Source organism: Contarinia nasturtii, unplaced genomic scaffold, assembly GCF_009176525.2.
Source record: "Contarinia nasturtii isolate CC-2019 unplaced genomic scaffold, AAFC_CNas_1.1 Cnas_scaffold_78, whole genome shotgun sequence".
NCBI lineage: Eukaryota > Metazoa > Arthropoda > Insecta > Diptera > Cecidomyiidae > Contarinia > Contarinia nasturtii.
Window position 1 is genome coordinate 1,493,524 of NW_022197436.1, and position 13,442 is coordinate 1,506,965.

The window sequence follows — 13,442 nt, forward strand, 5'->3', positions numbered from 1 at the left end:
TTTTCTTCAATTTTAATTTCTTTATTCAAATCCCATCAATGAACTCAAATGGTTTACGAATTTTGTCATATTATTGTGGCCCGCTTCGTATGGTTTTAGTGATGACACTTTTCTGCCTATGTCGTCGAGTGTTTCAGTCAGTGTTGATGGCGAACAGTACAATAGATGAGAATCGTTGAAGAGCTGTTGTGCCAATTCTGTTTGATGGTTGTGCATCAGCTGGTCATTGACGACAACGATCAGCGGTATTTTCGACGTAAGTACCTCGATACAACTACCGGCGCCCGCATGACTTATCACCAAATCGCTTGATGTTATATCAGCCAAAATGTTCGCTTTGAAATCATAACATTGAATTTTTATTGAAAATTTTCGTTCAATTCGATCTATCGTTGTGGAATCGATTTGCTTCCCCGCTCCGTATTGTATTTTCAATAATTTGCACTGAATACGTTGCAGCAACGTCAACACATCATCGGTAAGAATGACATCGATCAAATCGTCAAATTGTGTCGTTCCAACTGTTACGAAAACACTGGCAAACGATTGCATTTTCAAATTGTTGGCTCTTTTCACTGTTTCCAAAAATTTCTTTGATTTTGATTGTTGTGTACACATTTGTGTCAAACTCCGATGTTTTCTATGATTTTGTTTTACTACAGCAGTGTTGTACTAGATTTTTCAGCTAATACATACATATCGTTCAAATTAACGCGCTAATAAAACACAAAAAAGGAATAAAAAAATTGATTGATTTTATTAGACGCGATTTGCTAAATAATTCTCCGAAAATCACAGCCTTGCCTTCACACATTCACTTTTTATTTTAAATGTTTTTTTTTTTAATTATAAAGACCTGACGGGCACTAAGGCTTTAATTTGCTTGAATGTAGAAGATTCACATCTAAAAATGACACCATCAACATTTTGGATGTCTAGTCATTTTTATGGCCCAAACTCAATTTCACACAATAATATGCCAAAAATGAACAATATTTTAGCAAATGCTTAAATTAATTTTGTTTTAAAAAAAAAAGGTTCAGTAAGACAAGATACGATTCAATTGAGGTTTTGTGTTTTTGGTCACTTACTTAAGTCAGACCAAAATTTTAGTTATTCAAAAACAATTGATCGAGACATTTTATTTGAAATGAGTATTGGATTTGGCATTGTAATCAAATTCATTTTTTCGCCCATTTTATTCGTCGTTTAAATGTATTTTATCCGTTTCAAATATCAAAACAATGTAACAATGTCGGGTGATAAATTGAAAAATACAATTTACAATTGTTATAATTTGACTTGGTGCATTGTGTTGCGGCTGTTATTTGATTTGGTATTGTTAGTCACATTGACTTGTTGTACTTGAATATTTGGCGCGGAGTTTTATGGCACAATAATAAATACAATTTTCGAATGGCCGAATGTCGTGTATGTTAAGTATCATTTTTGATAAAAGGATCGACCGAATTATTGAAGCATAGATAAGCAATTCACCATTAAGGCAATTACAAAGTGTATACAAATAAGCATCATTTCCATATGCCATACAATCTATGAGAAATGTGATTGCAAATACATGCGGTGTCTGTGTGTATGTTTTCAAAGCGTTTGGGCTGTGTAAAACCACCATCAAATGGCTTTATTGTGAGGCCTCACACACATCAAGTATGGCACAGCAAACCGAAAGGCACTATGCGTTGCACGAGACTCGCAGCGCTCTGTGTGTAAGTACAACAATAATTTGCTAGACAATGAACGAATTCGCCAAAACAACAAGAATATTATTTATATGCAAGAACGAGAAATACCAACAACAACAGCACCACCATCGACCGCAGAAAGAAAATTGAATAAAACACAAGAAGAATAAACCGATATTTGCAGTCACTTGCTATTATGATTATTATTGTTATCTTGAACAACAATTTTCGCACATCTCGGTCTCCTACTTCTTCTTCTTCTTCTTCCACATTTCAGTCTTTTTCCGATTCGCTCAGTCACCGACATAACACTTAGAGCTCCTTTGCTATCGCTTGTTCAATTATGAATATCAGTTAGGTGTTGAGTTTTGCTTAGCCAACAAGCCGTCTTGTGTCAGTCCACTTATTTTTGAAGAAACATTTTTTTTATCATCCAGTGAATTTGTTTCGTATAAATTACGCGTGCTAACGGCAATACGCAATTTTAAATATATTTTTTTTTTTCTTGTTTTAAATTTGAAATTAGAATTTAAGATTTGTGCAATTTTGTCTTTGAAAATTACATATTACATTTTCATCCGATCTGTGAACGTTTATTTTAAAAACTTTTTACATTGCCGTAAATTTCTGTACGTATCGGACGAAAAGAAAATCAGATAAATTGATAAGATTCCGCGAAATCGTTTAAATACGGAAAAAGTCGTATTGTTTTGGAAAAATGTAAGTTCAAATGATTTTTTTCTTTCAATCTACCTCTTCAAATGCACTTTTTTTCAAAACCATGTGATTTTGAACATCCGTTATTTTAAAAAAACCAACGTGCGCACATTGGTCTCGCAATGAAATTCATCGTAAATCGAACGAAGGGACGTTCCGAAATTTTTCACATATTTCATATCCAATTTTATAATTATTTTTCTCTTGATTTGATGATTTCTCGTAATTTACACGCACACACACACACACACACATAGGTCAACTCTAGTCCACTTTGTACTTGACAAAAAAAAATGTGCTTTCGATAGTTCAATGTGCATATGCAGATTCTGGTCGTTTTACTTATACAACATTCTATTGTATCAGATATATGTATGGATTCATTAATTAAACTAGAAAATTGAATGCATTCAATCGGTGACAATGAAAGCACTAATCAAAACCACTTCAAAGACACTCAACAGAACATAATGAAATCTTTGGAATTTATTGTGGCCGAGCATATAATTTCACCAAAGGTGAATCAAATCGTCCGAATTCAAAATGTGCTTGTGTTATTTATGACGCACTAGTCGAAACACGCACAAGTAGAGAAAGAGATGAACAAACGGGAAATGTGAGAAATAAATGTTCTCATTTGTGCAAACAGAATATAAATTGGGCGGTTGTAAAGTGACAAATTATTTTCTTCTCCCATTGAATTTGTTTATACTGTTATAAATTGAATAGCATTTCAATGGCAATTTTTTTGTTCGGATATTTATCGAAGAAGAAGATGAAAACAGTTAATTAACGTACGATTGAATTTAATTCGCATTTTGTATATTCCGTCTTATCTATTAATTCTATAAATTCGATGCTTGAGTCTTGTCCATTGAATTAAACAAAACAATTAAATGTCGTCGTTTGTGGACCGGCGCACCGAGATCAACAGGGCAAAAAAAACACAGCATTGTATGAAATCGAATGAATGCAATCGATTGTCTCTCATTTTTTTTTTTTTTTAATTTTTGTTAATTTTTCGGCGAATATTTATTGAATTTATACAAAGCAATTTATTCATTTCAGTCGAGTTAAACATTGACCTCGACAACAAAAACTATCATACACGATTTTATTATTATTCTATTCAAATCCACTTGTCTGTCATTATCGTATGTAGATACTGGATTTTTCTACAAATTCGCATCCAAGATGCTTAGCATTGAAATTGTAAATACAATAACATCAACAAAAATTCTACCTATTTTTAGATACCTCTTGACACTTTTGCTTTTTATTGGTGAAATTTCATACAAAATACCGTTTTTCTTTCATTTGCTATTTTTCTAGTCTTTTTTTTTCATTTTATGCCCCATTCAAAAACGATAAAATTTTGATGAATTCGGGTCTTCTTTTCATTTTTTCGAACATGTTCGCTATAATACACATGTATATGTTGAATAAGGAAAATAAAACCATAAGCTCACAAGGAAATGATGTAGTAAAATTAAATTTTCGCTCAATTATATTGAAGTGCCGCGACAATAAATTGTGTTATTTTCTTTTTAAATTAAAATGCGATATCGACTTTATTAAACTATGAATCATGCCATACCATTGACGTAACAAACACATAATAGACTCAATCAGAAGGTCCCTTAATTTTATTATTCAGAGTGCAAATTGACCACCGACATCATATACCGACCACTATCCAATTTCATTCAATATTATAGCTAATTTTATAATAATTCATCGATTGTTTTACAATTGACAAGGGATTTCCTTATTAATTGCATATGGTTATTAACTTTTCAATAATGTGCATGTATGATATGTTATGATATCCAAAGAAGCTATAAGAAAACGACAAAATCAATAGCAAAAGTCGGCAAATGTAGTGAATAAAAAGCCAAGGAAGTAGAGAACCGATTCTTGTATTGAATTTCGTCCGCAGTAACACAATATACATTCGTTCATTGCCTTTATTGTCAACAGATACTCACTGGATGTGTCATCATTTTCACTTTTCTTTCTGTTTTTTTTTTTTTTTTTTTTTTCATTCATCAGCCATTGTCCAAAGTCTACAATGAGATCTCAAGATCAAATGGATGACTTGGAATTGGAGGATGTGCAGAAGCAAGAGAATCATCGCAACAGGGATGGAGTGCCAAATGATGGTTTTATTGTGACCCGATTAGTAGTATTCGTAACGATAGCAATTTTCATGTTTTTATTGTGTGCCGCCGTTTTGATAACATACAATTTCGGTATTTGTTCGAATATCAACGTCCAATCAGAAGTTTGCGCCAAAAAGAATGTTATTCCCCTAACTATAGCGATAAATAATACACAATCCGCCGATGATATCAAGAAAATTATACCGTTTGAAGAGGATTTACATCGAAGTAATCGAACAAATGTACGGTTGCCGAAGACAATGCATCCACTTCACTATGAATTGAAATTGATGCCATTTTTGCGTGAGGGTAATTTTACGTTCAACGGTGATGTCACAATTAAAGTAAATGTTACGAAAAGCTGCAAAAATATAACGTTGCACGCAACAACTTTGAAAATAAGCAGTGTAAACGTGTGGAAAATTGGGAATAACACAACGCAAACGGACGAAAATAGTCGAACCGAAATTGAAATATCCGATAAACATGCCGTCGAACCCGATCAATTCTATGTCATCGAATTTCCAACGGAACTCGAATCGAACATGATTTATGAAATTCGCATTAAATACACGGGCATTTTGAATGATATTCTACAAGGATTCTATCGCAGTTCGTATGTTGTCAACAATGTAACACGGTGAGTCAAATCATGTATGAAATAGCCGGTCATTTCAAGCAGAATAGCATTTCATGTGTGCTTGCCGTTGGGATGGTTAATTTTTTTTTTGCATTTGGACGCTCACAAGTTCATCTTGTGGAGCTCTCATGCATAATTTAATATGTATTATTTGTATAGTTTGAAAGTGCTCGGCTCTTTGATTGTATACGAGCAATTTCAGATACGTGTGCATGTCATTCATTTTGTTATTGTGAACTGTCAGAACTATACACTACTTGCTCAAGCAAACATTCGTTTGTCACGATTCTTGTTTTGTTTCTTGCATAAAAATTACTAATTACTTCAGTTGTTTTTATGATTATTTTTTTTTACTCGGAACAGATGGCTAGCCGTGACACAATTTCAGGTAAAATGTCTGTCTTTTGTAAATGATGCATACCTTTTATCATCTTCTGACAATTTCAGCCAACGGATGCTAGACGTGCGTTTCCTTGTTTCGATGAGCCCGCTTACAAGGCAAAATTCAAAATATGGATCGCTCGACCGATGAACATGGTGGCATTGTCAAATATGCCCAAAATCAACACATCCTCGGAAATGTAAATATATACACTGTGTCATGAGCCTCTTTATTCTGTATCTAATCCGATTTTATGTCTTCAATACCACACAGATCCGATGTAAGTGGCTACGTTTGGGATGAATTTATGGAATCGGTGCCAATGTCAACGTATCTGTTGGCATTTGTTGTATCGGATTTTAAAAATATGACCAATGGAAGGTTCAGTGTGTGGACACGCCCTGAGGCTCTTGAATCTGCACGCTATGCACTACAAGTGGGACCAAAAATATTAGATTTTTTCGAAAAATACTTCAAAATTCAATATCCACTACCAAAAATCGATATGATTGCACTGCCCGATTTTGGCGCTGGAGGTAATTAATTAAAAAAAAAAAAAATCATACAAAACATTAATTTCTTTTAATGATTGAAACAATGCATCAGCGATGGAAAACTGGGGTCTGGTAACATTCCGAGAGGTGACAATGTTGCACGATGAAAAAGTATCGGCACCATTGAACAAGCAGCGCGTAGCAACGATTATTGCTCATGAATTAGTACATCAATGGTTCGGAAATTTGGTAACGCCATCTTGGTGGTCCGATTTATGGCTCAATGAGGGATTTGCATCATATATGGAGTATGTGGGCGCAAATATGATAACGCCGGAATGGAAGGCAATGGATCAATTTTTATGCAATGAAGTGCAACCGGTATTGATTTTAGACTCATTAGCGTCCTCACATGAAATATCGGTACATGTTCACGATCCAGACAGTATCAATGAAATTTTCGATCGCATTTCATACGGCAAAGGTGCTGCAATAATTCGAATGATGGAACACTTTTTAACCACCGAAGTATTTCGCGATGGATTACATTCGTATTTAACTGATCGAACCTATCAGGTTGCGACCCAAAACGATTTGTGGGAGCATTTAACAAAGTCAGCCCACGAGAGTCATATATTTGATAATTTGACCAATGTTAAGGAAATTATGAATACATGGACGACACAGATGGGTTTTCCAGTGGTGAATGTCACAAGAAACTATACCACACAACAAATTCAATTCGCTCAAAGTCGTTTCACATTCATTGCACCAAATCAATGGAAATCATTGCAAATCAAGTACGATGAGGCATTATGGTGGATTCCACTTAGTTATACCACAGCCAACGAGGCCGATTTCAATAATACCAAACCAAAAGATTGGATTCGTGGTTCGGAAAAATTTGCGAAAGAATTTGAAAATATCACCAACGATGAATGGATCATTGTGAATCTTCAAGGCACAGGTAATTTTCAGTCGTCATTACTTCAAATAAAAAAAAAAGTTTATAATGGCAAATTTTCCATTTAAAATTAGGTTACTATCGCGTCAATTATGATATAACAAATTGGCAACTTTTGGCAAATTATCTACAAAATCCGCGGACATATTCAAAAATTGTACCAACAAATCGTGCCCAAATAATCGATGATGCTTTAACATTGGCACGGGCCGGTAAATTGGACTATCAAATTGCATTGAATTTAACAAGATACTTGATCAATGAAGATGAGTACGTTCCATGGCGGTCAGCGTTGAGCGCATTGAATTTTATTGATAGCATGATGTCATCGGGGCCAGACTATGATTTATTCAGAGTATGTATAAAATCGATCGAATTTTTTTGCCAAATTAATCATGTATTTGTTTGTTTCTTATAGAGATACGCGTTTAGTCTGATTAAAAATATATACAATAATGTAACCAATAGTCCCGATGGTGATGATCCATTGTTGGCGTACAAACGAATTGACATAACACAATTTGCATGTCGATTGGGCTACAAAGATTGTCTAGATCGAAGTTTGAAATTGTTCAAAGAATGGATGGACTCTGCAGATCCAGATCGAGTAAATAAGTATGAATGAATTTCAATGAATTAATCCAAAAAGTCACAAATTTAATGGAAAAAATGCATCTTTTTTTTCAGTATTCCGCCAAACGAACGATTCGTCGTGTATTGTACAGCTGTTAAATATGGTACGGAAGAGATGTGGGAGTTTATATGGAATCGATACATGAATGCCAACGTATCGACTGAAAAAGAACTGCTTTTAGATGCAATGGCATGCAGTCAAGAGATTTGGATTTTGGCCCGTTTACTCGAACGGGCTTCCACTGAAAATGGTGGCATCCGTAAACAAGATCTCCTTCGCGTATTTGTTTCGGTCTCAAATCATCCAAATGGCATACAGGTCACTTATAATTTTGTGCGATTAAACTGGGATCGTTTAAAATCTTAGTAAGCTATTTTGGAACATTATTGCACATGCAAAACTATCCACCAATATCTAAATGACCTTTTTCTTCTTTTGCACAGTTTGGGACCACCGCCCATGAATATGTACGTTATTCTTATGTATGTATTCAAAAATGCCAATACAGAGTTCGATTTAACCGTGGTAAGTTAATATTATGGTACCTACCGTTAAATAAATTCTCAAATTTTCGGAAAATACTTCAAAAAATCATCTCATGATTCGTTTATTTGTCTGCTTTCAGTTGCAACAATTCATGAAAGAGAATATAACGGAAAAGAGTCGCATTTTAACTCAAGCGGTTGAAGCAATCAAAACAAACATCAATTGGATGGAACAAAATTATGATACAATCGTCGAGTGGCTAAGAAATGTGACCAAAACCCAATAAATTCATTGGAAATTTTCATCATTGTCTGCCGAATAAACCGAAAAGACTGCTACTTCATTTGGTTTTGTTGTCAATTATGTTTCATTTGAATTTGTACTTAATTTGAAAAGGGAAAGAAACACAACGGAAATTTAGTCGTTAAATTTATTTAATATTTGAAATGTATTTGTTCAAATCGAATTTATTTTAGCAAATTGCATAATTTTATTTGTAAATAAAAACAAAAACATCAAATTATATGAATATGTCGAAAAAGAAATACTAAATGTGGAAAATATTTTCAATTGAAATGAGCCTAAATGCTTGAAATAATTGGATGCTATATGTGAGCAAGGTATCAATCAAAAAGACTTTTACGATCGATGTAAAAAGTGGACACTTTTTTTTTCTCATTTTGAATCAATTCTTCATCATTTCAAATCGATTGGATTATACGTGCTTTTAACAATAATAATCATGTTTAAACAGTGTTCAACTGAATCGTTAATAAAGTTTTCGCTAAACATATATTGTTTGCCAATTTGATTTTACATTGAAATTATATTATTTTCCAATGAAATTATTTCAAATTGGAAAAGAACTACGCTAATGAGTGATGCCATTAATTAAAAATGGAAACAAAAACTACACTCAATAAGATACAATATGAAATGGTGTGTATTGGAGCGACACTAGGTTCCGGGTTTTTCTCTAAAAAGCTTTTAATGCTGGGTATGTTATGTTCGGCCCATTCTAAATTAAACTTGGCATTTTTCAATTCTTTTTGTACGTTGTCATTGGCATCGAATTTATGTTCTTTGGCAAATTTCTCCGCTTTGTCAACTTGTTCGGCGGTTGTGAGCAATTTAATTGTTTCAGTTAAAATCCTTATGAAATCTTTCTCCGATTCAAATCTGTAAATTAAATGGCGTTTATTTAGTAGAAATTTTTATCAAAGTTGGAAGCCGTGTGCTATACTTACGCTTTCAGAATGTTTGTGTGATTTGTGATGATAAATTCAAGTACTAAATCAATGTTTATTTGTTGTGATAGCGTTGATCTGAGAGCTGACAATTTATCTTGCGTACGAATATTATCAGATAGAATGTAATTAAAGTATTTCTGAAAACAATCCCGAATTAAATATTTCGACTTTTAAGTTTTAAGAAACTCTTTGCCTTTTTACCGTTATCAAGTCTGGTCGTTTTGTACAGCCCAATGCTTTCAAAATTGTATCCTGTTTAGCGGCTACATTCTCGGTTTTGAATTTTTCCCACAAATATTCCCATTCTTTGTCGGACCCTTCACGCACCACGGTACAATAAACAACCGGCACTAAATTCACTGGAATTCTGTATGACGTACAATTGATAAAGAATTTAACAAAAGAATGAAATCTTCCAATAAAAACCAAAATAAAATCACTGTAATTACGTATGATTGCCGTGTAAGTATTTATCGAACTCAGAACGTGCGTCAGCAACGCATTGCTTATGGCCCAGTCTGCAAGCAACTCCGAGAATCTGGTCGCGATTGTAAATGTCTAGACGAGTGTCAATATTTTCTTTTGGATAAAATCCCAAGTGAGCATACACCTTTGTGAGCAAACCCAACACGAAATTCTGCAATATTTGAACATCATAACAGTGAGCACACCAGTGTTACAGTATCGAAAATAAATTACATACCTCAAATGATGAATCATCTTTTTGAAAACGAGCCAAAATAAATTTGAAATTATTTAACGCCGATACCCATGGAATGTAATCAGTTTCTTTTTGAAGATACTGAACGGTATGCAAAGATTGCTCATAGTTAAGTTGATGACCACGAGATAAACTCAATGCATCGTCGACGATCTAAAGTTATCATAAAAACTTCATTGAGTTCATTGAACGATCACAAATGGCAGAAAATCATTTTTTACCTGAGCACGATTTAGTATGTGAACACTTGTATGTGAATCATATAATACTTTGTCAATTTTTGTCCATGTAAAGTCATCGTAATTTACGCGATAATAACCTGAAAAAAAAAATGTATCAAAATTATAGTATGATGATTTCAAATTAAAGTCATCATAATGTATGTCATGATTACGATTCAAATAGAGTAATTACAATTGAGGAAAAATCCTCGAATTAAATTTTATCATAAGTTTTGTTTGGTAATCTTTAATTTTTGAAGATATAACATTATAATGAGATGTTGCTGCTTTGAAGCAATTTATGTAAAATGCAAAAAAAAATTGGGAATGACTTTTTATGGTTTATCGTTTCTTAACGCGTCTTATCAATATGCTATCACATTGCATACTCCGTAAAATACTTCAAATTTGTTATCAACAAAATCTGATAAACGTCAATATGGTGTATTACCTGTTTGCTGTACATTAAAAATAATCCATTCAAATGGTTCTGCCAATTTGATTTGCTGTGATTCTGTAGATAAGAATGTTGACGTTTTTGTTTCACTGAAGTTCGCATTTTTGTTAATCGTTGCATATGTTATTGGAATACTCCACAATCTATTATCTGTGTGCTTTGGATTGTTCTGTAGGAATTTTTTCTGTGAAATTACTACAGTTCTACGATCGCTGAACACATTGACATTCAAAACTGGATAGCCGGCCTGCTTGACCCAAGTGCTCATGACATCGCTAACATTTGAATTGTCCTTAATTACACTTTGAAAGGCTGCATATAAGTTCTCGGGAACTGCTGTGCTCAATTCACTATTCATACAAAAAAGTTTTTTTTTTTTTTTGGTTTCATTTGTATAATGGCACAAACAAATGTAGCAATTTTATTGCCACTCACTTTGCTTTTAGATAATTTCGAAGGGCTGCAATAAATGTCTCACTTCCATAAGTGTGTTCAAACATTCGAAGTACTGATGCACCTTTATTATATGATATTCCATCAAATCTGTCTTGGATTTCGTCTGGTGTAATGACATCATGTGTGAGAGCATGCGAATTTTCTAATGAATCTTCTTTGAAAATCGATTGTAACTCTTCAACCACAAACTGATGCTCCAAACCCCAATTTTTCTCAATCTATTTTTTCAATTAAAAATGGCATTTGAATGTTTGAATGAATATTTATTGAGTGTAAATTTTACCATTGCCGTTGTGAAATATTCGAAATACGTTGCAAAGCCTTCGTTCAACCTAAAATCAAATCGAAATTTGCATTTGAATCACTTCCATGAAATGTAAAAAAAAATGTCACAAAAACAATAAATTCAGATACCAAAGGTTCGACCACCAGTCACAGGTCACCAAGTTCCCGAACCACATGTGACCTTGTTCGTGTGCAACGACCGTACCAACTCGTTGTTGAGCTCTTGCCGTCGATACATTTGCTGCATATAATAGGGCGGTCTCGCGGTAAGTAACCAAACCCCAATTTTCCATAGCACCGGCAACAAAATCCGGTATAGCAACCATATGCAGCTTGGGCATATGAACATTGTACTTGTAATCAAATAGTTCATCAAATTTGGCCAACGTTTTTTGACCAACATCATAACTATATTCGGTTTGATTGTATGCATTTGAACGCGAGCATACACCGAATGTTTTTTCAGAATTTTCTCGACAAATAAATTCAGACACAATAAATGCCACCAAATAGGTGGACATTTTTGGGCTTTTTACAAATGTATCTCGAATCAAATTTGGTCTAAAATAAATGTCATAACAATTAATCGAAACTTGACGAACGATTTCAATCGCTTACCCCAAATATTCCGAGCGTTCAAGTGGTGTATTGCTGAGTGATGGTGGATAGTGACTTGGTCGATTGACACTTACGGTGAACGTTGCCTTGAATTGTGGCTCATCAAAGCACGGGAATGCCTTTCGGGCATGAACTGGTTCCATTTTAGTTGCTGCTAACCACCTGAGCTCAAATTTAATTTCAATTTCAATCGAAAATATTACACGCATTCATGTTGAATTTGGCTTACCTTGTGACATTGCCATCTTTGTATGAACTGCGATAGAATCCGAGCATATCAGTTCTTAGGTTCCCCGTAAACTTCAGATGCAATTCGTACAATTGATTTTCAATCAATGGTTTAGATAATATAATACTAAATTTATGCGTTTCATTACGATATTCAGTATGGCTGATGTTCACAGACTCTACGATCCACGGATATATTGATTTCATGATTAAAGCCTGTTCGACAATTTCCAAATCATCTTTATGTAGTGTGATATTTTGAACATTGGCTTTGGTGACATTCAATGTAATTTTAACGTTTCCATCAAACGTGAATGCATCTTTGCCACTTTCATTATTGAAATACGGGGTAAATTCAATCACATAATCTAACGGTACAACGTCCGTAGTCAATCGATAATATTTTGATTTTTCGATATTTTGCTCGATTGAATTAGACACACTTAAATTGTTGCCAGCCAATGACCCAATTATGCACACAACAAAAATCAAATACTTCATATTTTATGTTGACAACGAATAATTAAACAACTATTGACTAAACGATTCACTTGACGTTGTGTATTCAATAATACGATGCACAAAATTCAATTCACATTTAAACTTAAAAACGAAATTACTCGATTTATTGACTAGTTTAATAATTTGAATTTATAAACAAGCGTGATGATTTCAACAGTTTTAAAAGAGAAACGCTTATAGACTGAGCTGAATACAAAATTATTCATAGACTATATGCGATACCTGTGTCGAACGTTACACGTTCAGACGTTGAATGTATTGATTATGGCTCGTATTTGATAACAATCTCCGTTAAATAAAATCAGCGACTCTTCTCATGTATTTGTGGATTTGTTTTTATTTTCTCGTTATATCTTGATAAAATTTAAGATATTTGGAAGAATGTAATCTCATAATTGTCATTTTTGTACGTATATGTGTGTGTGTGTGTGTGTGTTTAACTTTTTATGATATGAATACAATTCAAATGTGAATGCTTCTATGAAATGTATATTGTTAATTA

The 13,442-nt window shown here is 33.7% G+C and overlaps 3 protein-coding genes across 3 annotated transcripts; 1 reads left to right on the forward strand and 2 right to left on the reverse strand.

Moving 5' to 3' along the window:
• Positions 1–639, reverse strand: LOC116338344 (UDP-N-acetylglucosamine transferase subunit ALG13 homolog). The gene has a single exon (XM_031763533.1). It carries the CDS (start codon positions 616–618, stop codon positions 22–24), a length of 597 nt encoding a protein of 198 aa, XP_031619393.1. The 5' UTR covers positions 619–639; the 3' UTR covers positions 1–21.
• A 1,420-nt stretch (positions 640–2,059) lies between these two features.
• LOC116338276 (aminopeptidase N) lies at positions 2,060–8,993 on the forward strand. The gene is made up of 11 exons (XM_031763417.1): positions 2,060–2,423; positions 4,473–5,222; positions 5,586–5,610; positions 5,670–5,803; positions 5,878–6,140; positions 6,211–7,065; positions 7,137–7,417; positions 7,481–7,677; positions 7,750–8,061; positions 8,140–8,221; positions 8,322–8,993. Exons 2-11 carry the CDS (start codon positions 4,492–4,494, stop codon positions 8,466–8,468), a joined length of 3,027 nt encoding a protein of 1,008 aa, XP_031619277.1. The 5' UTR covers positions 2,060–2,423; positions 4,473–4,491; the 3' UTR covers positions 8,469–8,993.
• On the reverse strand, positions 8,740–13,089 carry LOC116338284 (membrane alanyl aminopeptidase-like). Its single transcript, XM_031763428.1, has 12 exons — positions 12,420–13,089; positions 12,191–12,352; positions 11,702–12,133; positions 11,571–11,619; positions 11,267–11,505; positions 10,826–11,181; positions 10,375–10,472; positions 10,136–10,306; positions 9,882–10,069; positions 9,634–9,799; positions 9,430–9,569; positions 8,740–9,361 (listed from the first exon to the last, which is right to left on the reverse strand). Exons 1-12 carry the CDS (start codon positions 12,917–12,919, stop codon positions 9,070–9,072), a joined length of 2,793 nt encoding a protein of 930 aa, XP_031619288.1. The 5' UTR covers positions 12,920–13,089; the 3' UTR covers positions 8,740–9,069.
• Positions 13,090–13,442: the final 353 nt, after the last annotated feature.